Source organism: Rattus norvegicus, chromosome 1 (assembly GCF_021556685.1).
Source record: "Rattus norvegicus strain SHRSP/BbbUtx chromosome 1, alternate assembly SHRSP_T2T, whole genome shotgun sequence".
NCBI classification, from domain to species: domain Eukaryota; kingdom Metazoa; phylum Chordata; class Mammalia; order Rodentia; family Muridae; genus Rattus; species Rattus norvegicus.
In genome coordinates, this window is record NC_141534.1 from 231,246,883 (window position 1) to 231,270,966 (window position 24,084).

The following is a 24,084-nucleotide window of genomic DNA, read 5'->3' on the forward strand; positions in this document are numbered from 1 at the left end:
ATAGATTTGAATGTTTGAAAATCAGGGAGTGGCTCTGTAGGAGGTATGGTCTTGTTGGAATAGGTGTAGCTTTGTTGGAGGAAGTGCGTCACTGGGGGGTGGGCTTTGGGGGTTTTCAGAAGCTTAAGCCAGGTCCAGTGTCACCCTCTTTTCCTGTTCCCTGGAGATTTAGATACAGAATTCAGCCCCTTCTCCAGCACTATTTGCTGCTTCCCAGCATAATGATAATGGACTACACCTCTAAAAATGTAAGCAAGACCCAATTACATGCTTTCTTTTAAAAGATTTGTCATGATCAGTGTCTCTTCACAGCAATTAAACACTGAGACCAGCCAAAGGGACCTAAGTAAGCCAAGGGACGGAGGCTATGTTTAACTGCAGAATTGGAAACCAGATCCTAGATGTCCTAGAACAGCAAAGTCTCAAGGAGGAAGTCATGTTGGAAATATAGGTAAACTGGGCTAGCGTATGCGGCTTCCAGGGGTTACTTAGACCAGACCCTGTATCATTCTTGCTTTTCTTATTAATGTAGTGATTGCAAGTCTTTTCTTTTGTGTCTGTTGCCACCTCATTGCAGCATTCTGAAGCCTGTCAACTTTCACATTTCCATAACCCAGGTCTCCTCTCCTCACAGACAGAGCAACCAAAGATTACCAGAAAGCCATCATGATGTTGCTACAAAACAAAGGCTATTTGCTCACGAGTGGGATGTTTTCTCCAAGAGCACAAAGGCACAGTGCCCTTGCCTATATCTAGTACACACCAATACAAATTTAGTGGCAATAAAAAGAATATATATACATGGAATGAGCTGCTGTTACCATTTGAAGTCTTTAAAGTAAAGCAGCCTTACTATGCCAGAGTATAAGCTAGGATGTTTAGGTCTCCTCATAAGAGGCTGAGCTACTGCTCGCCACTCTTATGAGCTTACTATGATTGATTTTCTTCTGCCAGTGCTACTTCCTAACCTTTCTCAAACCAGTAAATGAAAAGCTGAAACCCAGGCAGTGACATCCCCACCGACACATCTCTCTGCACTATTACAATCTACCTCAAGAGTCCCGACATCTGAAAGACCCATTTCCTTAAAGTCCTGCCTTTGATAACATCTTGCTTACTACAGGAAACAGAACCAGAGGTCAACTTGCATTTCTAACATCCCTCCATGCAGAAGCTAAGGACAAGGACTAGGAACTAGAGTGGACATGGTTCTTCATATGGCCACATGAAGTAAGTCTCAGCGTTTATATTGCAATATTTAATAGCACTCAAAGGTTTTATTTTTATGCTAAATTGTATAAGAAAAATATATTCATTTAGTAAGATTCATGTCTAAAGTGTGTGTGTGTGTGTGTGTGTGTGTGTATAGAGGGTTTGGAGGGAAGAAATGAAAAGGAGAAATGATACAATTTTATTATAATCTCAAAAAATAAAAAAATGTGTTTTCTTGCATAAACAAATACATTTTTAAAACTCTGCAGCAGTAATCTTACCCATAAAATATTTGTCATCAGGACTTCTCTTGAAATTTCAAGATATGCTCTGAGGTCACCAATTATACCAAAAATCTGAGAATTCAGGGGTATAGCTTACAGTTTACATGACATATTTCTACTGTCACAAGAACAACTAAGACTTGATGACTGTTTACTGAATGACAATGCAGATCAATAATAAATGGAGTGACCCTAGATTTTGTAACTTATAACATCAAAGTAGCCTCAAGAGACTTGCTTCATTTATGAAGCATATGAAGAGTCCATGACACAAACCAAATGTGAACTAAAAGAAAGACTCAAGTTCAAACTGTGACATTATGGTTGAGAGAGTCTAGATAGCAATTAACTACAGTGCCAAGCACCTCATCTTGTCAGACCCTCCCGGGTACCCTGCATTTCCTAACAAAGGAATGCCCTGGCCCAGTAGTGACACACCCAGATGTACACCTGGGCAATGGTCCATTCGTTCCTGTCTTTTGGTCTCAATCTTTGTTCCTGGGACTTGATTTCTCCCCAGTAAATTTGGGACATGTACTTGGTCTATATATTCTGTAAATAAAGCTACAGATTTGGCATTCTCTCTTAACACGAATGACCTGACTATGTGTGCTTTTTAATTCCTCAGGCTTACGCCCAATTCTCGGTACCGCATCAGTGAGGTCATTGACATCATCTCATGATGATGGGTGTGGCACCATGCATTGATGCTAGAGGGATCAGTGTGACACATGTGAGCCATGGCTGAAAATGCAACAGCAGGCAACAGAAATTTCTATTTTCTAGGGAACAGATAATGTGCCAATATTTTCTTATAGATACATGGATGAAATCACGCTAGCTAACAGGAGAGACAATGGGCACTGGGTTCTGGACAACAGCAATATTGTAATATAGGAAAGCCACAAGAGGCAGATCTTACGGGCTTCATATTTTTGACCAAGACTGCCTAACTTTCCCACCATGGCCCAAGAAATACTTTTCCAAGAAAAGTGTCAGTTTATGCAACTCTGAAAATATTAAGAAGTAAAATAGATGTATTCCTCCAAGGATTCAGTGGGAGGCCAATATTGTCAACACATCTTGTTTCTGTATTCAGAAGCTTATATGTACACTCAGACTCATAGGAACTCTCTTAAAAATTGTGTCTTTGGGGAAGAGCAGAAGTAGAGAAGAAAAGTTGTTTTTTTTTTTTAATTGAGTAAAGAGCAAAAGAGAATTGGGAAATAAGTAGTTATTCTGTTTGACCTCATTTCTCAAATACTAGATGTCTAAGAACCAGACAATATAATACAAGATCCAAATATAATACAAATTAAGGAGAAGGACATACATATGAGGTAGAGATTCACAAAAATTACCATATGTGAAGCCTCAAGCTATTCACAAGTTGCTCGTACACAATGCTGGCTGTGAAGTAGAAAAACAAAACAGCTAGGACTGCTGGCAAGGATGCTGAGTTGTTTATTACTTAGAAAAGGCCATGATGTTCCCACAAATTAAGGGTACGGTTGCAGCCCAGTTTTTAATAAGTAGAAGAGAACAGTGGCATCAAGGTACAGAGAGACTTGCTCAATATACGCCGCCTAGGGAACACCCACCACTTCAAGGAGAAAAGGAAGATGTGCAGGATAAGCTAACAGACCACAAGCACTAGAAGAAGAAAATGACTCATGGTATTCTGCAGTCATCCTCAAGGTTAGAATGCAATTGACTGGCAAGGCTCAGCAATCAGTAATTAAAGCCAAATGGAAATCTTAGCTAAGATTAGAACAAAGGCCGAAGAGAGTAGGCGGGCTAGTGGATGAGCTCTCCTTAAGAAATTCTTTGATGTGTTGGTTTAACTGCTTCCTTCAAGAGGAAGAAACAGTTCTTTTACCAAAGCTTAGTGTGGCCCTGACAACTGCACTTACCATTCATTTTGGTACGTAATGATACTTGAAAATATAAACAAACCATCTTAAGTCCCTTTTCCAATTGTGAATATGTTTCTCTAAGATGTGTCCGGTAGCTCTCTAGCCCTTTTCAGTGGGACAAACCACTTCACTTTGATAACTTGGATTCATTTTCAGGCATTAAAATATCCAGTCCAGGCTCACATCCTGTTGAAGCAACCCTCATCCTTTGCAACAGTCTCTTTCTGCCTATAGGGAACCCCTACATTATGGGTTCTTCTAGGCATCTTTGATAACAGTCTGTAAGTATTATCACAAAGTTAACCCTGTAGGCAGCCTCCTGTAGATGCACAACCCTTACCTAAACAAGCAATTCTCAAAAGAGAACTGTAGTCACAACTAATTTCCCCACATGGTCTTGGCTCAGGAAGAAATCATAAACTCTTGCCTTGAAAAATGACAGGACAGTAAGGTGTTAATAGCAATTCAGTTTTATCAGAACATATTTGCAGCTGTAAGTACTCTTTAGTGAACAAATTTAACAGAAAGCTTTCTAAGGCAAAGAATGAAAAGTTACACAGAAAGAAAGAAGAGTTGGGGAAGATTCTAGGCTCTATGGACTTCATGTTATATTATCAGATCTGGCACTGTAAATTGGGCTTCATCTCTACTTTACAGATGAGTAAGAGGGACTGACTGAGAGGTGTGGAATAGTTAACAGTGACGAACAGTCATCATTTCATTGATTCAGCTTCCTATATTTATAGGATTCTTCCACTCTATCCCAACATTTTCTGTGACAAGAACCTTGACATAAACATGCACATGTGTACTTAGTCATATGACTGACAAACTAAAAGCTATGGACAAACTCAGCATCAGACCTTCCTGCCATGTATACTACAAAAGATAACTCTTATGTAACCAGGACAAATGAAGCAGAGTGGCAAAAGTCAGAGATCTCTCTCTTACTCTAGCTTTGCTATGGGATTTTCTGGCTCTAACTAATCCCAAGGTTCACCTTTATTCTTACTTTTTTTTGTTCATGAATTATTTCCTGTCATCCTCCTGAAGTCTAGGCTAGGCTACTTAGAACATTTTGCTCTTAACCAACCTGCACTTCACTAACATAGCAGCTTGAGGTATAACTTTGTTACTTATGATTCTACTATCAGTTTCACTACCCAAGCAAGTCTAGGTCTGAGATGCATGAACCAAACAGGAGCAAGGAGAACTGTAATCACCTAATGCAATCAGAATAGATCCAGTTCCCAGATGCTATTTCAGCTCTGCAGCCAAGAGATGACCTAGACAGACCAAAGAACATTCATTACACTTCTGAGACTTTTTATCAGAGAAGCAGAGAAAATAGAAGTTTGAACAGGAGAAATTGTAATAGGCTGATACATCATCTATGCAATCACTCCAAACCTCCTGTCTCTTCCAAAACGCATCTTTTTTCATTGTAATAACATGTTATTTTCAACTTATCCTTTCTGTTTGCCTTATCTACCCAAATAGGTTGTGAGTTTCTTAAACTTAATGAGAAACTGTTTATTTATTGTGATATGTGATAATCAATAGACTTTAGACATTATTTTAGGTGAATTAAAATGAAATTTATACACTTGTTCAAACAGAAGCAGATGGTGGCTTGATTTAGCCATCATACTATAACTCTTTGCCTTGATGGAAAGTGACATTTCACTGTCCCACACCAGAAAAAAAAGAAATGGGTGAATGATCAACATCTAAAGTGAAATGTTTGAGTTAATGAACTCTTTTTCAAATAGAAGCAACTGTTACATTGTGGAATTACGATATGAGGGAAAATGTTTAAGGAATTCAGTTTCATCATGGTGGTCTTTTTTTCACTATCTAGAATAACTTTGTTTTAGGTTATGCTGTTGCTCTGTCACTTAATATGAGTTACAGATTTCATGACCCTCTTCTGAGTCTCTCCAAGTCCAAAGAAGATATCAGACATAAGCAGAATATCATCTCTCCCATCCCCATTCATTGTACTGTGTCACATAGATAGATGTAAAATTTACAGAAAGACCTCAGTTATTAGAAACCATCATCCTTGGTAAAATGTAGATTGTAAGAAGTGTATACACTAGAAAAAATGGTTTAGAGAGTTTCTTAATTGCTTCCTTATATACTTTAAAATTTATAATAGTTAAAAAGAATCTTAACATAATTAAGCAACATTATAAAAGCAATGTTGGAATTTCACTTCCAGTTCAATACAAACAACTAAAATTCTCTCCCTTTCTTAGGCAAGCAAGAAACCAGAAAAAACATCCATGGCATCTCTTTCCTGGCTTGCTCAATAGGCAGCCCCAAATCAAGAAGGATTTCCTCTGAAAGGATGGAGGTAAATTGGATGAGCCACACACTGCTCTATCTTTTGCCTAAAGAAAAATTTTCTAACTTTCCAACTTGGTTGAGCATTGCAAATGTGTATAAATGTGGGTCCAGAAAAAGATGCACCGAAGAGGATTAGGCAAAACAGTTCCTGGATCTCACAACATTTAGAAACAGGTGAGATTGTTTACATGAGGGAGGAAGGAATTCATCCTTCTGTTCAAAGTTCCAAACCAAATTAGCCAAACTTACTGGAACAAAACACAAAACAACTCTCAGAAGCATTCCAGCAATTCCAAGATGGAGCTGTGTAATTTCTATCTCAGAAGAAAACGTTGAGAAATCCTAAGGAATCATATTAAATTTGACAACAATTATAAAGAAACTCTAAAAAAGCTCGATGAATAAATCCAAAAACAATGACACGGAATGCCAAGGCATCTCTCTTCAGAAACTTAAAAAAAAAAATCTTTAAAGCACCAAGGAGCCATGAGTAACTAACAGCCAGAGTTCCACATCCCTTGAACTTCCAAAATGTAGGCAATGTAAGACCTTCAAGGATTCAAGGGTTGAGAAAATGACTGCCAACAGATTTTACCACCCAAAACATCATTGGAATGTATTTCAACAGAAAGAAAACAATACCAGGGGGATGGTGAGATAGCTCAGCTGAAAAAGATTCTTGCTACCCAAAAGTGCAAACACAGTGGCTTGAATTTGATAATGGAAACCCACATAAGGGTTGAAGGAGAGAGTTGAGTGTACAAAGCTGTCCTCAAAACTCCACATATGTGCTGGGCATGTGTGTATGTCATATACACACACAACCATACACAAAATAATAAAAACCCTTTAAAAGAAAGAAAATAACACCACATGGATTTGAAGCTGAAATTGAAAGAAAAAACACTAGAAACAATAGATATAGATAAATAGAAAAACTTTCCTGATTTTTTTAAGTATTAAAAAAAAACCCAATTGAACGTTTAGAGTTGGAACTGCACCTCAGGAGTAGAGCATTTGATAAGGTTTGGTCTAGCACTAGATTAAAAAAGTATTTTACATACAAGTATATATGTGTGTGTGTAACTGACATTTAAAGCAACGTTGATAGGTTATACAATTTATAATTGATGGAAATGTAAGTAAAAATAATAACAAGATATAAGAGGTGACATATAGAGTATTGTACACACATATGCACATATATAGATATACATATGGATAGTACTAGAAAGGAACATGTCAGGCCATTATAAATACCAACTGTGAATATACAATGTAATAAAAGAAGTACTTAATCTAAATGAAGATAAGAAAACAAAAGACAAAGAACGGATGCGGGCAAAAGAAGAAAAGCAATGAGCATATTAAACATATTAGCCATTAGTAAAATGCAAATTAAAGCCACAATGTGGCTTCACCACACACGTTCTCAAAAGGCTTAAATTAGATCCATTCACAATACCAACTTTTGGTGAGCATGTGGGTCAACAAGACCTCACACACTACTGGCAGAAGTATAAAACAAATGACACAACCACCTTGGAAAGCAATTCTACAGCGACCTAAGAACTGACCAAAGCACAGCCATGATCTACATATCTACAGATTCACCTAGAGTCCCACTCCAACATTCGGAGAGCTTTATTCATCCCCAGATAGAAAATAACTCTAATAATCATCAAAAGGTGAATGGATAAACCATGTGTAAAATACAAGGCAGGTTGTGCTTAGCATACAAGCAGCAAACGACTAATGTATCTGACAATACAGGGGTTTCTCAAGCATTACACTACAGATAAAAGCTAGAACCTGGTCCAGTTCACTTATTATAACTGTGCTTTCGCAGAATACATGCTGATCTACTCATTTGATTTTGCTTTTTTAATTACATGCACTTAAAACTAATAAAACTGATTTAAATTTTCTTTAGATTACAGATACAAGAGCAGTGTTTACTGTTTCCATTTATGTAAAAGTGTGGAAAACACAAATTAATCAACAGCGAGAAAAGCAGCTAATAATTGTTTGGCTGTAGTGCTAGAGAGTATATAGGGAAGTTGTGGCTGTTTGTAGGTTTGGGCTGAAAAAGGCAAAGTTCCTTGGACCAGTGAGGAGCTTCATCTATGGTTGTGATTACAAGGCATAAAAATGTATCAAGACTTTCTGTCTGTGCTTTCTTAAGTGCATGCAATTTGTTGGGCAAAAGGTTCCTACATAAAATAGGAGAAAAGAAATGTAAATATGCAACAACATTTTATCAGTTAATGGGACACTATCCTTTAACAACCAAACTCAAGAAATGCTCTCTTCTCAGAGGAGGAACCTTGAGAACACAGGTTACCTTAGAAACAAACCCTTCACGTTGCTAATTTTCAAAGACTCTTTTTGTCTATAACATGTTTCTGAGTGGCTTCATTCCAATACTTGTTGACACTTGATGTGTGAATTCCTTATTATTTTGTCACAGCACATTCTTCCTGGAGCACTGACTTAGTTAGTTAGTTAGTTAGTTTTCTATTATTGCGGGGCTTAAAGTTTCAGAGAGTGAGTTTATGACCATCATGGCAGGAATCGTGGCAATAGGCAGGCAGGTAGGCATGACCCTGGAACAGTAGCTAAGAGCTTACACCTGATCCACAAGCAAAAGTGAGAGTGAAAGTGAGTGGGAAAGAGAGGAGTGGGTGGGGAGAGAGAGGGAGAGAGAGATTGAGCAAGCTAACACAGAATATTGGAACCTTTTGAAACCTCAAAGACAACATCTAGTGACATACCTCCTTCAACAAGGCCACTCTCTTAACCTTTCCCAGTTCCAACAGCTGAGGACCAAGCTTATAAACCTATGGTAGACATTCTTACTCAAACTACCTAAACCATATAACAAGAACAAATGAGTTAATAGATGGTCATATGAAGTAGTAGATGGTCAAATTAATTAATTACTGGGGTGTGTTTCTATGAGAATTTATAAAACCAAATATGCACACACATATAACAGCAACATCTCTTGTAGAAACTGTGGTCTATTTGCCTTAGATACAAAAGGACATCATCTGAGCACCAGAAATTCAGAGTTTTGACTAATTTGTTCAAGCAGAAAAGAGATCTATCCTTGCATGGTTAAAAAACCATTCTTGTGCTAACCAACACTATAGCAGCATAGTGATGACTGGAACCTGATAGGCATATCACTTTGTAATTTACAAACATTTTGCATGAGCATGGTCTCATGGTCTCATTTGCGGACACCATTTAATTCTAACTGTCTTTTAGTTTTAGGATTCATTGACATACTGGTGGGAATTTTCTAGACACCTTCTCAAATTAGCCTTCTATTACTCTGTTTGAAATGTTAAGAGAAAGAGTAGTCACATTTTATGTGACAGTCCAGAATTGACACTCTTTTCACAAAAACTAAAATAAAAAGTAAAAAATAAAAATAAAGGATATGTAATCCTTTAAAGGATACAGATGAGATATACCTAGCCTGTTTCAATGGTGCAGATTTCCCTGATGTATCCTGATGGTTTTCACTGATCGCCTGCCTTCCTGTAGCTCCCAGCTACTGAGCTTTCCTTTCTACATTATCTCTTCTCAACTTTCATCCATATTTCCAGCTCCCCCAATAAGTCGCCCACTGTCTCTCTCCCTACCTATCACTCAGTGCTGCAGTTGTCCAAGGTTCTATTTGTCTGTTTGTCACCTTCTCTTGTCATTTTATATGCTGCTCTCAGCAGCCACATGAGGCCTGGTGAGCGACTCAGTGGCATAGTGCCTGTCTAGTATGTCCAAGGCTCTAGGCACAATCCATAGTGCTTTAAAAAAATTAAAGTAAGGAAGATATTATAATAACACCACGATCCCTGGTAATACTAAAATCTTATTTTATTACTAAAATCTTATTTTATTACTAAAATCTTATTTTATTACTAAAATCTTATTTTATTACTAAAGTCTTATTTTATTACTAAAATCTTATTTTATTACTAAAATCTTATTTCCAACACCCACCTCACTCTACAGCTCCTCTCTCCACTGGTCCTTAACAATTGCCTTGCAGACCACAGGTCACGTTCTCACTACACATTCCTTTTTTGCTGTGTTTGGTTTTGTTTATTGGAATTTAATTCTATTTACAGCTGACTTGGAAGCCATTCATGGCAACTTCCCTTTCTCATCTTTCTGTATTAAACCTCACAAAGAACTAGGATTTACATGGACCAGGTGTTTCCAAATTTCTACTTTTCTGTGTTACAAACCTCAGGTTCATCTTTAAACTTCCTTAATTGTGTCCTTTTCGAGATTCCAACTGAAACCCTGTCCAACAAATCACTTGTTGAAAGTGTCAAGCAGATAGAAGAACTCCAGAGTTTGAGGACCCCTGCCACCCTGGTACTTGGATGAATAATAAGTACAGGATGGGGCATGTTAGGGTGATGCACCCTCCGATGGAGAGAGAACCAAAAATTCCTTTATGCTGTTAATTTCTCCATGGAATAGAAACATGAGCAGAACCCATACAGTCAGATTTGCCTCCTGCAATCTCTCCACTGACTGCCCAGAGGCACAAGTGCATTTCCACATACTGAGCCACGCACTTATAACTGATATACTATACTCTTTTGTAGCTTGTTGGAAGTGGCAGAAATGCAATAAGTAATTTGGCTAGATCCTGGCGTCTTACAAGCCCTCAATTACAAACATAATTGTCATGACACACTGACAGCCCATCAGTCAAAAGAGGCAAAGCTATCATTCTTTCCAATGAACTTCACTGAAGTTTATGGAACTACTTTCATTTGCTTATTAAATTAATTTGCACCTATCTCATTTATTCATTCTACTTTTAATTGACAAGTAATAACTACATATGCTATATATTCATGGGACCCAAAATAATGCTGATACTATATAAAAAATATTATATTTTCTTAAATGTAAACCAGACATGGTTATCATAGGAAACCAATCTGGAAGATAACCAAATGCTTATGCTGATCTTTCTGTAGTAGGACTGTATCTTTTTTTTTTTTTTTATTAACTTGAGTATTTCTTATATACATTTCGAGTGTTATTCCCTTTCCCGGTTTCCGGGCAAACATCCCCCTCCCCCCTCCCCTTCCTTATGGGTGTTCCCCTCCCAACCCTCCCCCCATTGCCGCCCTCCCCCCATAGACTAGTTCACTGGGGGTTCAGTCTTAGCAGGACCCAGGGCTTCCCCTTCCACTGGTGCTCTTACTAGGATATTCATTGCTACCTATGGGGTCAGAGTCCAGGGTCAGTCCATGTATAGTCTTTAGGTAGTGGCTTAAGGACTGTATCTTTTTACCAGAGTATTCTAAAACATTTTTCTGTAAATTTTATATATTTTGAGTGACAGCATATTACATTATTAATAACTATCAAATGATAACATATTATTGTGTAGAAAAATTAGTTAATTAAATATGATAGAATTAATAGAAAGCAAGAGCCTCTATCACTGTGGAAGTAACTCAGCCAGAGAGCCCTTCCCTGCCAAGTGTGACGCTCTTGGTTTCATACCCACACCACATTTGAGTATAAAATTATTAATTCTAAAATTAATAATTATGGATTTGAAAGGATTATTGGGGAGCTAATAAAAACAAGAAAAAACCCAAAGCCCTCCAATAGCAAATTATGTCAACCCAGAAGCCTGAGAACCTCAGATTAGAAAAATCGTGCCTAAGATTGTATTCTTGCCCTTATTACTAGAAAATCAACTCCATATTTCTAAAAGTTAATACATGATTTTCTGACATTTTCAAAAGATTCTTGGGATAAATTTGGCAATCTCTCTCTCTCTCTCTCTCTCTCTCTCTCTCTCTCTCTCTCTCTGTGTGTGTGTGTGTGTGTGTGTGTGTGTGTTCTTTTCTGAAAGAAATAACTTCAATACTGATTTGCTTATGATTGCCCAGGTGTTTGACGTTAATAAAACTGGCTGAGCATATTAAAGAGGATACTACCAGCATACTGCTACTGCTCAGATCCCCAAGATACAAGCCCCAGGCTAGATAGCTTTCAGAGATTATCTCTACAATGAGGTCTCATCTTCTCTCCCCATTTTAAGATTAAACGAATTAGCTAATAACAGACTATATGGATTAGGCAAAAACAAATATGCTTGTCTAGGCTTTTGTCATTTGAAAACTCTATCAGTTTGTTTTTAAGAGAGCTTAAATGTTGCCAGAAACAAATTCAAATGAAAGCTAGTCAAACACTCCAAAATGGATCACAGCATATACTATCCATGGGTGCTGCAAATGTACCTTATAGCCAGTGGTAGCCCCCATGCTGATCTGGTCTTGGCTGCTGAAAGCCCACTTTGAGCTGCTACCCCAGAATCTCAATGTGCAGTGCTTCCTTAACATAAGAAAACTAAATGTGGTTACTTTCCAGTGGAGAAACTAGACAAGCCTACAGGAGAAGACATTGAAGAACTGATAAATATATTACCAAGGTCTCAAGAAACAGAGGAATTCAACCACAGAAAAACAGAAGAAACGCTCAAGAGGGGATAAAAAAGCTGAAACAAAATGTGGAAGAAAACGACTCCTTCTAAGTAATGCACAGAATCCCCCAAACAGATGTTTATTTTGAAATACCTTTTTTGGGGGGCATCCTGGCGGTATCCTGTCAGAATGTCTCCAATCGGGGATTGCAAGTTGAAGGGGCAAAACCTGCAGGTTTGATATAGAACATCCACACACTGCCTACTGCCTGCCACCGAGCCTCCCTGGTGCCATTTCATAGTCTGAAACATAAGAAGGTACTAATTTCCTCACTATTAAAATTGCATGGCTGTTTAGTTTGCCATTTAAGGATGAAGCAATCAGGTCAAAGGGTCCCATTAGGACCTTATACTCAAAAGAAAGTTGGTGTGATCCTATATGCCATATTCACATGAAATCTGTTTTCTTTCCATTTTGTCTGGACTTTCCTGTCTCCCTTATACATTCCTGCATGCTAGGGCTTTGTTCTAATTACATATGGTGAGGGCAGTGTCAGTTCACTCTTAGAAAGGTGAGAAACACTAGCCACTAGCTATGCCTGCTAAATTAAAAGAGTAAGTAACGGAGCTATGCCCACAGCTGAACTCCAGGTCAAAGCGGCATAGCTAAGAGCTTTCAATGTAGCATTTATCCTCAATGTGGGGGCGTGACATGACCCACTGTACCCCTTTCTGAACTATTGTGAAGCTAAAACCTCTAAGAGAAAAATTGTTATTTTGGAGGGGTGAAGGGACCTTGGATGTATAGCTTTTTGCTCTCTCATTAGAAATTGTCATGAAAGGAAGACAACTATATTTTAGAATGATTAGAAAGGTTTTCCGTCACTGCAAAGAAAGAAAGACAAGGACAGTAGAAATTTTCAAAAGAAGCCAGGTTTCGAGCCTGAGAACTCTGGCATTCTCTGGTTACTTTGGTGATAGCAGCCCTGGCACGCTGACCTTGGCAGGAGGAATTGATGTTTTGAAATGGATCCTGTTGGCACATGTATACCAGAGTAGCCTTTGGCTTTGCAAATCGATTTCCGCTCACACATGATGCTTCTGGAATTTATAGACCTGTGTGTAGACATTAGCCTATGAAAGTTCCAAATGACAACTTCAAATTAACTTGTTTTGTAAAATAGCTTCTAGATCTTTCCTTTGTTAGGCACTGATCTTAACTGGGATTGTTACACAGCTAATGGAGTACTTATATTTAGAGACATCCAGGGTAGTTTGATAAAGAAATGAGGTTCTATTGCAGATTAATGTCCAATTTAACCTGACCTATATTAACAAAAGCATAAATATAAAATTACTCTAAAAACCACTTTAACAAGATGAATGCATAAACAAGTTAACAAAAAATACTTTATAAGCTTTGCACCTATAAAATTACAACAGTAAATAAAAGTAGTAACAATAATGGAAAAATCATGAAGATCATTAAACTACATTAAGGTAAAAATCTCTCAGTCAACATGTTTTAAAGTTCAATGAAATAGAAGCTGCCATTTACAGCTCACTGCAGGCCACAAGTATTAGCATAAGAAATAGTCTTTTAGCAGAGAAGGGTAAGCCCTGTAACAGGAGAACACTAAATAAGGTTTTTGAAGAGATGCTTTCTAGGTAAGGGTTTAATATGACCTAAAGCCCCATAAAGAGAAAATCCTAGGTAACATTATATATAGAGATTTGCAGCGAGTACACCCCCCTCCAAAAAAAGCCCAAATTCAAGCTTAGGTAGTAGAAATCGTGATGACTTAGAAATCATAATGACTACAAAAGGGGGATTTTAGTTCTTACCTATTTCACCGGTGAAATCAATGTTTGGTGATGCTAAAAACTAAACAGTGACATAAACAGGGTCTCTTATGTATCCTGCCTGGGGAATATGCACCAGTTCAACTACTTTAGAAACAGAGCCAGCAGCATCCTATCAATCTGGACATTTACTATGCTATGAAGACTATACCCAAAAAGCTTTCCCACATTGTCAAGAGAAGTCATTATTCACAATATGGAATAACAAAAGGGTATCAAAAACATTGACACAGGACCTAGTATCTATAAACTAACACTTTAAGACAATTAAACAAGGCTGGAGAGATGTTCCAATAGTTAAGAGAACTGGCTACTCTTCCAGAGGCCCTGAGTTCACTTCTCAGCAATTGCTTGGTGGCCCAGAACCATCTATAATGGAATATGATTTCTTCTTTTGGTGTGCATGAAAACAGAGCACACATATATGTGAAATAAATAAATATATTTTAAAAAATATATTAAAGAAAGCAGAATATTACCTAACAGCAAAAATGAGCAAACTGAAAAGCTAATTTGTTCGACTCTCCTTGTTAGACAATGCAGGAACCATGACTAGTGGGGTGAGGATGACTATAGGAAAGGCAGAAACAAGATACAAGAGACAGATATTGGAGGGCTGCTGGTCAATACCATGCCAGCACTAAGAGTATTTACTCAATGTCTTTTAAAGGCAAACAACAGAAAGAGTGACCAATTCCAAAAAGTTAAACAATGACCACAAATGCTCACATCATCAGTTTATGGTACACAGTATCTATGTTTGACTAAAAGCTTTCCTTTAAGCTTGGGCAGTCTCTCAACGATGTATATGTAAGTGGAGGAACTTGGCAGGATATAATGAACATCTTAATTAAAATCAAAAACAGATTCATGATTAATCACAAGCAAAAATCCAGCTAAAGTTAGCTCTTGATGTTTTCCCCACATGTCCCTCTTTTTCTTTCACACAAGCCAAAGCTTCCTCAAATATTGGTGCAGTCTTAGGTGTCTCCTCAAAAAGTGTGGATCTTACATGTCATCAGTACATGATTTCTAGCATTCATTCTATCTTAGGTTGGTCCATCTCTGAGAGAATCTTAACTTCTGTTACCTCTTTTTTTTAATCTTTTAGAACCTCACACCTGACTTCCAGTTTCTAGCTGGCGCCTGAACCTCTCTGATCCCGGTCCACAGTTCCCTGCTCCCAAACCCCTTGTGAGAGAGAGAGCTCATCACCCAGACATAAGGGCAATTCTAAGACTGCAGGGCAGGAGAGGCTGCCACTTCTGTCCACCTTTGCCCAAATCCCTGGCCCAAGAGGAAACTGTCTAGGGCCTCTGGGCACAGGAAGATAGGGGCAGTCAAGCTACAGGAGCCCTGCAGTTCAGACGTGACCAGATCTGAAGGGACCCGGTCAAACAGCTCCCTGCACCCAAATCCCATGGGAGAGAAAGCTAGATTTTCAGAGGGGTAGACATGCCTGGGAAACCAGAGGAGACTACTCTCTGCCCACATTTCTGACTCTAGAGGAAAACACCTAGTGCCATTAGGGACCCCTGCACACAGGGACCCAGAAGTAGGGGCAGGGCCTTCTGGTTGCTGCCCACAAGAAGAGCTGAAACCAAGCCCTGAGGAGTGACTTCAACAAAAGATGTAACACCAACTTTTCTGCTCCAAGTGACCTGCCTAGTGGATTCAGGATACACACCCACAGGAACAGCTAAAAGCCAGTGGACAGGAACGACTACACACCTGAAAGCAGAACGCTGGTCCCATAACTGGCTGAAAGAAAACAGGAAAATAGGTATACAGCACTCCTGACACACAGGCCTATAGGATGGTTAAGCCACTGTCAGAAATAGCAGAACAGGGTAACACCAGAGACAACCTGATGGCGAGGCATGCCCAGGAACCCAAGCAACAAAACCCAAAGCAACATGGCATCATCAGAGACCAATTCTCCTACCGAAGCAAACACTGAATATCCAAACACACCAGAAAAGCAAGATCTAGATTTAAAATCACATTTGATCATGATGATGGAAAACACAATCAAACAGGTGAAAGAATTAATAATGGAAATAGAAGCAATAAAGAAAGCACAAAGGAAGACAACCCTGGATATAGAAAACCAATGAAGAAGAAAGGAGCCATAGATACAAGCATCACAAAAAGAATGCAAGAGATAGAAGAGAGAATCTCAGGAGCAGAAGATTCCACAGAAATCATCGATACAACTGTCAAAGATAATGTAAAGCGGAAAAAGCTACTGGCCCAAAACATACAGGAAATCCAGGTCACAATGAGAAGATCAAGCCTAAGGATAATAGGTATAGAAGAGAGTGAAGACTCCCAACTCAAAGGACAAGTAAATATCTTCAGCAAAATCATAGAAGAAAACTTCCCTAACCTAAAGAAAGAGATGTCTATAAACATACAAGAAGCCTACAGAACTCCAAATAGATTGGACCAGAAAAGAAACTCCTCCCATCACATAATGCATCACAAATGCACAAAACAAAGAAAGAATATTAAAAGCAGTAATGGAAAAAGGTCAAGTAACATATAAAGGCAGACCTATCAGAATTACACCAGACTTCTCACCAGAGACTATTAAAGTCAGAAGATCCTGGACAGATGTCATGCAGACCATAAGAGAACACAAATGTATCCACCAAAAGTTTCAATTAACATAGATGGAGAAACCAAGATATACCACGACAAAACCAAGTTTACACAATATCTTTCTACAAATCCAGCCCTACGAAGGATAATAAAGGGTAAAGCCCAACACAAGGAGGCAAGCTACACCCTAGAAAAAGTGAGAAACTAATCGTCTTGGCAACAAAACAAAGAGAAGAAAAGCACACAAACATAACCTCACATCCAAATATGAATATAACAGGAAGCAATAATCACTATTCCTTAATATCTCTCAACATCAATGGACTTAATTCCCCCAATAAAAAGACACAGATTAACAAACTGGATACATAATGAGGACCCAGCATTTTGCTGCCTACAGGAAACACACCTCAGAGACAAAGACAGACACTACCTCAGAGTAAAAGGGTGGAAAACAACTTTCCAAGCAAATGGTCGGAAGAAGCAAGCTGGAGTAGTCATTCTAATATCGAATAAAATAGATTTTCAACCAAAAGTCATCAAAAAAGATAAGGAAGGACACTTCATATTCATCAAAGGAAAAATCCACCAAGATGAACTCTCAATACTAAATATCTATGCTACAAATACAAGGGCACCTACATACATAAAAAGAAGCCTTAGTAAAGTTCAAAGCACACATTGCACCTCACACAATAATAGTAGGAGGTTTCAACACCCCACTCTCATCGATGGACAGATCATGGAAACAGAAATTAAAGAGAGACATAGACAGACTAAGAGAAGTCATGAACCAAATGGACTTAACAGATATTTATAGAACATTCTATCCTAAAACAAAAGTATATACCTTCCTCTCACCACCTCATAGTACTTTCTCCAAAATTGACCATATAATTGGGCACAAAGCAGGACTCAACAGATACAGAAAGATAGAAATAATCCTATCAGCCCTATCAGACCACCATGGGCTAAAGCTGGCCTTCAATAACAAGGAAAGAATGCCCACATATACAGGGAAGTTGAACAATGCTCTACTCAATGTTAACCTGGTCAAGGAAGAAATAAAGAAAGAAATTACAGACTTCTTAGAATTTAATGAAAATGAAGGTACAGCATATCCAAACTTATGGGACACAATGAAAGCTGTGCTAAGAGAAAAACTCATAGCTCTGATGCCTGCAGAAAGAAACAGAAGAGAACATATATCAGCAGCTTGACGGCACACCTAAAACCTCTAGAACAAAAAGAAGCAAACACACCCAGGAGGAGTAGAAGCTAGTAGAATCAAACTCAGAGCTGAAATAACCAAGTAGAAACAAAAAGGACTATACAAAGAATCAACAGAACCAAAAGCTGATTCTTTGAGAAAATCAACAAGATAGATGAACCCTTAGCCAGACAAACCGGAGGACACAGAGTGTGCATTCAAATTAATAAAATCAGAAATGAAAAGGGAGATAACAACAGAATCAGAGGAAATTAAAAAAAAAATCAGATCCTACTACAAAAGCCTATATTCAACAAAACTTGAAAATCTGGAGGAAATGACCCATTTTCTAGACAGATATCAGGTACCGAAGTTAAATCAGGAACAGATAAACCATTTAAACAACCCCATAACTCCTAAAGAAATAGAAGCAGTCATTAAAAATCTCCCAATCAAAAAGAGCCCAGGTCCAGATGGTTTCAGTGCAGAATTCTATCAGACCTTCATAGAAGACCTCATACCAATACTATCCAAACTATTCCACAAAATTGAAACAGACGTAGCGCTACCGAATTCGTTCTATGAAACCACAATTACTCTTATACCTAAACCACACAAAGACCCAGCAAAGAAAGAGAACTTCAGACCAATTTCCCTCATGAATATCGACGTAAAAATACTCAATAAAAATCTTGCAAACCGAATCCAAGAGCACATCAAAACAATCATCCATCATGATCAAGTAGGCTTCATCCCAGGCATGCAGGGATGGTTTAATATACGGAAAACCATCAACGTGATCCATTATATAAACAAACTGAAAGAACAAAACCACATGATCATTTCATTAGATGCTGAGAAAGCATTTGACAGCATTTGACAAAATTCAACACCCCTTCATGATAAAAGTCCTGGAAAGAACAGGAATTCAAGGCTGCTAGTGAAGACACTGGGGCTTGAATTCATATAACTCTACTTTGACATCTGTAAAACTTCTGATAATTCTTCTCAAAATAACAAGTAATAGACATGCCATAAAAAAGATCATAAAGCCATGTCCTTCTACACCCAGTTGGAGAGATGTAAACAAAGACCACGAAAGAAAGGCAGCCTGCAACTTTTACAGAATAATATTTGCAATGCTAGCAGAATCAAAAGACAAAAGCTTTGCCTTTCTTAAACTTACAACCTCCTTATGCAGGGCTAATAAATATAAAAAAGTATTAATATTATGTCATATACCTTGATAGTGCCTTTTTATTCTGGTAGAATTATGCTGACTCTCATGTTGTGGTTTGCCCTGGAGTTATTTGTATTTTGATGCTAATTCCACTGCATTAAGGATGTCTTCCTAGTCACCTACTCAAGACTCAGGTGACTTCACCAGAACCTTCTCCCCATTTAATTTGTAAAATACAGGTGAGGGTAGGTACAGAATAGAAGGAGGCCTGTCATTGGATGAGAAGGAAGGATGGGCAGGAGAAATGTTTGAAGGAAGAGGAGGAACATGAATGAAGAGACAGGAGACAGGGTAGCCATGGCAGAGAACATGGAAGCTGATGTTAAGATTCCACTCTATGTATTTACAGCTTATTATTATTTCTTAAGGGATGGATGTGTACTGGGCTTTGTAATTTAGGTGGGCAATTATATCTTATCAATTGGATCAAAGGTTATTCGGTTGTGTGTTTTTTCATGTGTAGATTTAAGTGTAAAAGAGTGGGCAGCTGCTAGTCTGGGCCACCACAGAGTTGGGATGTGTGCTTCTGGCAAGATATCTAGCAGATATCTTGGGGCACTGTGGTGCCGGACCTAGAGGGAGTAAAAGACAGCTTTTTATTTATTATAACTTTACAATACTCTCATTGTACATTTTTGGAGTTATACAATCCATGACATTCCAAATGGCTTCTGATTTTCATTCCTTGCACCTCATCTCTCATGATCTGCTGTATAAAGATTCTTTGTTCTATCCATCTATCCAAATCTACTTGTATGCTCAGGGCACTGGTTATATTTTCAGGAAGTTGAATAACAAAACTAGTTGTTTGTACCACTCATGCTAAAACTAATGCAGAAGTAGTAGCACTGGCTATAAGAGTTACGAGAGCAAAACCGTCAGCAGTGATCAACCCAACCATACGTTTGCTCCTTGCCAGGGTGTGATCTAATTCTTCCAATATTTGGAAGCCTTTTCAGGATACTATGGTTCAGATAAATTTACAAGAATCATAGTAGAAGCTGAAAATGCTTAGTAAAATCATAGTAAATGCTAGTTTGATGTACTAGCATTACAGATTGATCATCATACAGTTCAGAAATATAATTGAACAAAAGACAATTAAAACAAGAAACACTAAACTCCTTATCAGAGCCAATAACAAAGGTAACATTCCCAATTAGTAAAAGATTAGGCAGGGTAATGAAGGATGTTACATTTACCTTATCCACAGAACCTGTTTTATTTTTATCCACAGCAAACATAACATTTTACAAGGCAGCTGCCAATTTCCACATATGTCTCTGGAAATGTTCAGAACCAGCCCTCCAAATGCCCACTGTCATTTCCTTTTGTCCAATATTGGATTTATTTCTAGACCAGTCCATGATTGAATTGGGATAACTGCTCATATTAAAGGAAAGAGAGGATCATTATAACAACTTCTCCATTTGAGTGATTTTTCAAAGGTAGGTTCCAAAGATTTGTGTTCTTTGTCTCACAAGGTTTAAAAGCCTGATTGTCTAGTCTGAGATATAGGCATTCCCATCCCAATGCTTAATGCTTCAGACTGTAATACAGTACAGTCTTAGAGACATTCTTCTTCCAAGTCTGAGGGTCCACGAGAACACATCCAGTATTGGTATAATTTTTACTCTCAGTCCAAAGGAATCCTAATGGTTGAGTATTATTAGTGGCCACGAGTACTTCTGGCCTTGACCATACAGAAGGATGTAGCAAAGGTGAGTCAGGAACATATGTCAATACAGCCTTGCTGTTGCCATTGCCAGGGCACTCAGCAAGATCATGGTCAGCATCATTCTTTGTCTCAGCATCAGCATGTCTCACCAATTGCTCTGGCCATCACCTGGCACTTCCAGCATCCTATGAAAAAAACACAAACATACCCTCTTCACCATATAAATACTGGATTTGGATCATGTCATATGCTAGTAAGAGGATCCTTCCATTTCCAATGGGCGTATGTCAAGTTGTAGGGTATCATAGACACTCAGTTCCAGAGTGTCCATTGTCATCCAAGGTCAAAATATTCAAAACAAAATTTTGTGGTGAAGGAGTATACAGCTCCCCCTCCCACTTTTTTTTGGTAACTGATTTTTTTTAAAAGCTGTATGGGCTCATTTCATGATTCCCTGTCCTTGAGGACATGCAAAATTATGTATGTTGTATAGATTATAACTTATATTTTATAGATTCAACTCATTTAATATTTTGACATATGTAATGAATATTTAACATAAATTTCATTTAAAGTATACACTAATATTTAGTGTATATGATTTTTATTTACTACGTGTAATACTGTATATAATATATAAATATATAAATCATATTCAATGTGTATAATTTATATTTAATTTATATAATTTATATTTAATGCATATTTTATAGTTAATGTGGATAATTTATATATACACATTCATGTGTGCAGTTATTATATAAATGTGTTTCAATGTATATAAATTCTAACTTGTATGATATATGTAAGTTTATATAATTTATATTTGGGGCCACCTGCTGGATTGGATCAGAACCGTCAGGTGTGCTTATCTGGAGTCCATTTGATCTGCGACAGGTGGATCCAAGTCATAGGAATCCCTGGAGTTTATGTGAACTTTCGTTTGCAAAAGGTTATACATTTAGTATTTACCATTGTACTGAAATTCGTATTTTAGAAATATAGTTCAGAGGTGTCTGTTAGACAACTCATGCCTTTGAGACCTAGTAAAAGCTATAGGTTTAGGTTAAAAGGCACAAAACATTTTTTGCTCAGTACAGAGGACTAAATATACAGATTGTACAGAGATGTTTTCAGCATGATGAGAAGTATCTTTAAGTTTATATTCAGAAAACAAACAAAGGGAAATTAACATCTGGTGTTTGTGACTGAATTGTAAACTGCCAATGCTCCATTAGCTAATCAGAATTCCATTGTTCAATGTTCAAATTCTAAATTTTGAAATAACAATAGCATGTGGGGGAATATAAAACATTTCTCATTTTTTTCCTTAAATCATTTCTTAAGTTCTCTATAACTTGCATTTATATACCCTAAAACATCATCTTAGACCCTCCAACATTTATAACTGTATTTACTAACTTTAAGTATCTTCACTCACATTTGCTAATTTTAAACGTCTTTACTTGCATTTAGCAAATTAAAACATCTTTTATCTGAAGCATTTTTTTTTTAATTTCTAAATCGTCATCCTGGTGTTTTTATATCCTCTAACCTCCATCACTTGCTTTTATCAATGTCAAATATTTCCCATAAACATTTTTTTCTTAGACCTTGACCTGGTGGATTGAATCATAACTTACCTTTGCCAGTGCCCAAGCTATCATGCCCTTCATAACAGACAGGATTGTTACTCCTCTGCTGACTAAGAAGGGAGGAGCGAGAGCGAACGGTGTACCACCACCAGCTCTGAGACTGCTTTAGCTTCATTTTTCCTCTCTGGACCCTCCTTCTCTCCTTTATCCCTAGTCAGGAACCAAAGACTAAAGGTACCTACAGATACTTTACCTGGTCCATGCATGTCATAATAATCTTGAAGATTTTCCCCAACCTTCTTTCAGTTTGGGTACCAAGTATCATATTGGTGATAGCCCACAAAAGCGATAACCATAGAACTCTGCCCAGCTAGGGAGGAGTTCTGTAGTCAAAATATCTTTTTTTTTTCCTGCAGCTCTTCTAGTCAGTCTTTGCCCCCAAGTATTTGTTTATCACCTCTTCTTTTGCTGAGGAAGGACCCTCAATCATTTTTTAAGTTTTTGTTCTACCAGACATGTAACATTGTATCCACCAGAGATTCACAGCATCCCCTTTCCTCCTGGAGAGATGTTTCAATTTGGGTGGGATATAATTCAGAGGAAGACACCATACACCACCTTCCTCCCTGAAGACAAGTGTGTCAGCATTCCATCATTGCCCAATTCAGTTTGGCAGCAGGAAAGGGTAATTTTGGCTCACAGTTTTTGAAGTTTCATTTCAGATTCATCATCTAGCCTGTCTCGGACCCCACAGTATCCCATTCATGCCCTATCAACATATTTGAGGTGAATGGGCTCCCATTTGTTTTTTAATTCACATGGAAAAATTACTAGGGACATATGAGCACCTCACTGAAGTGAAAAGCAACATGTTTTTAAAGAGTAATCAAAAACAATTCAAAGCAAAAGAATGGGAAACTTCAGATGGTATGTATCCCTTTTATAGAAGGAACAGGCAGCCATTTCTATTAAAATTCACATTCGTGGTAGCCACTGGTTATGAGAATGTGAAGCATACACAACAAAGCAGAGGCCACTGTGAGATGAGTAGTTAAGAACAAAGTAACTGGGTATGAAGTCATCAATGTTGTAGAGAGAATGCTGGGCCTCACACAAAGGCTAGAAGAGACTCAGAGAAGACCTGGAACCTGCATTTCACCTCACTGTTTGATTTTTAAAAACAAGAAATTTCTTTTCCACGAGCCTCCTTCACTTGTGGAGAATGTACCATCCCCATCACAATGCTCGAAAAATAAAGCAACTCTAGGAAGGAAGTTTTTATAAATTCCTAGGATCATGTAAAATTCCTAGGAAGGAATTTTGGTTGCTCTGGCAAGGGATCACATCCAAAAACCTTCTAGATCCATGTGTGATCTGGCTGGAATGACATACCTATAATCCCTATGACTGGAATATAGACCCTCCTTTAATACATACTTTTAATCCCTAACGATGAAGGTAAAATTATTTTGTAGAAGGCAGTAGCCAGCCATGTTTGAAAGGGACATCTAACTGAAGGGCAGACAAAGGGACCAATCAGATAAAAATTTGACAGAATAAGACAGAGATAAGATACACCCAACTCTCACAAAAACAGCATAGGAAAGACAGACTAAGAGAACAGCACAGGAACGAGAGGTGACTTAATAGAGCAGGGC

The 24,084-nt window shown here is 37.9% G+C and overlaps 1 protein-coding gene across 2 annotated transcripts in view; it reads right to left on the minus strand.

Moving 5' to 3' along the window:
* Nucleotides 1-12,507, minus strand: part of Tmc1 (transmembrane channel-like 1) — a 183,652-nt gene extending 171,145 nt beyond the window's left edge. For both annotated transcript variants that reach the window (NM_001441500.1, NM_001441501.1), the window contains 1 exon segment: nt 12,391-12,507. In NM_001441500.1, coding sequence (NP_001428429.1) covers nt 12,391-12,406 — 16 coding nt within the window. In that variant the 5' untranslated portion in view covers nt 12,407-12,507.
* Nucleotides 12,508-24,084: the final 11,577 nt, after the last annotated feature.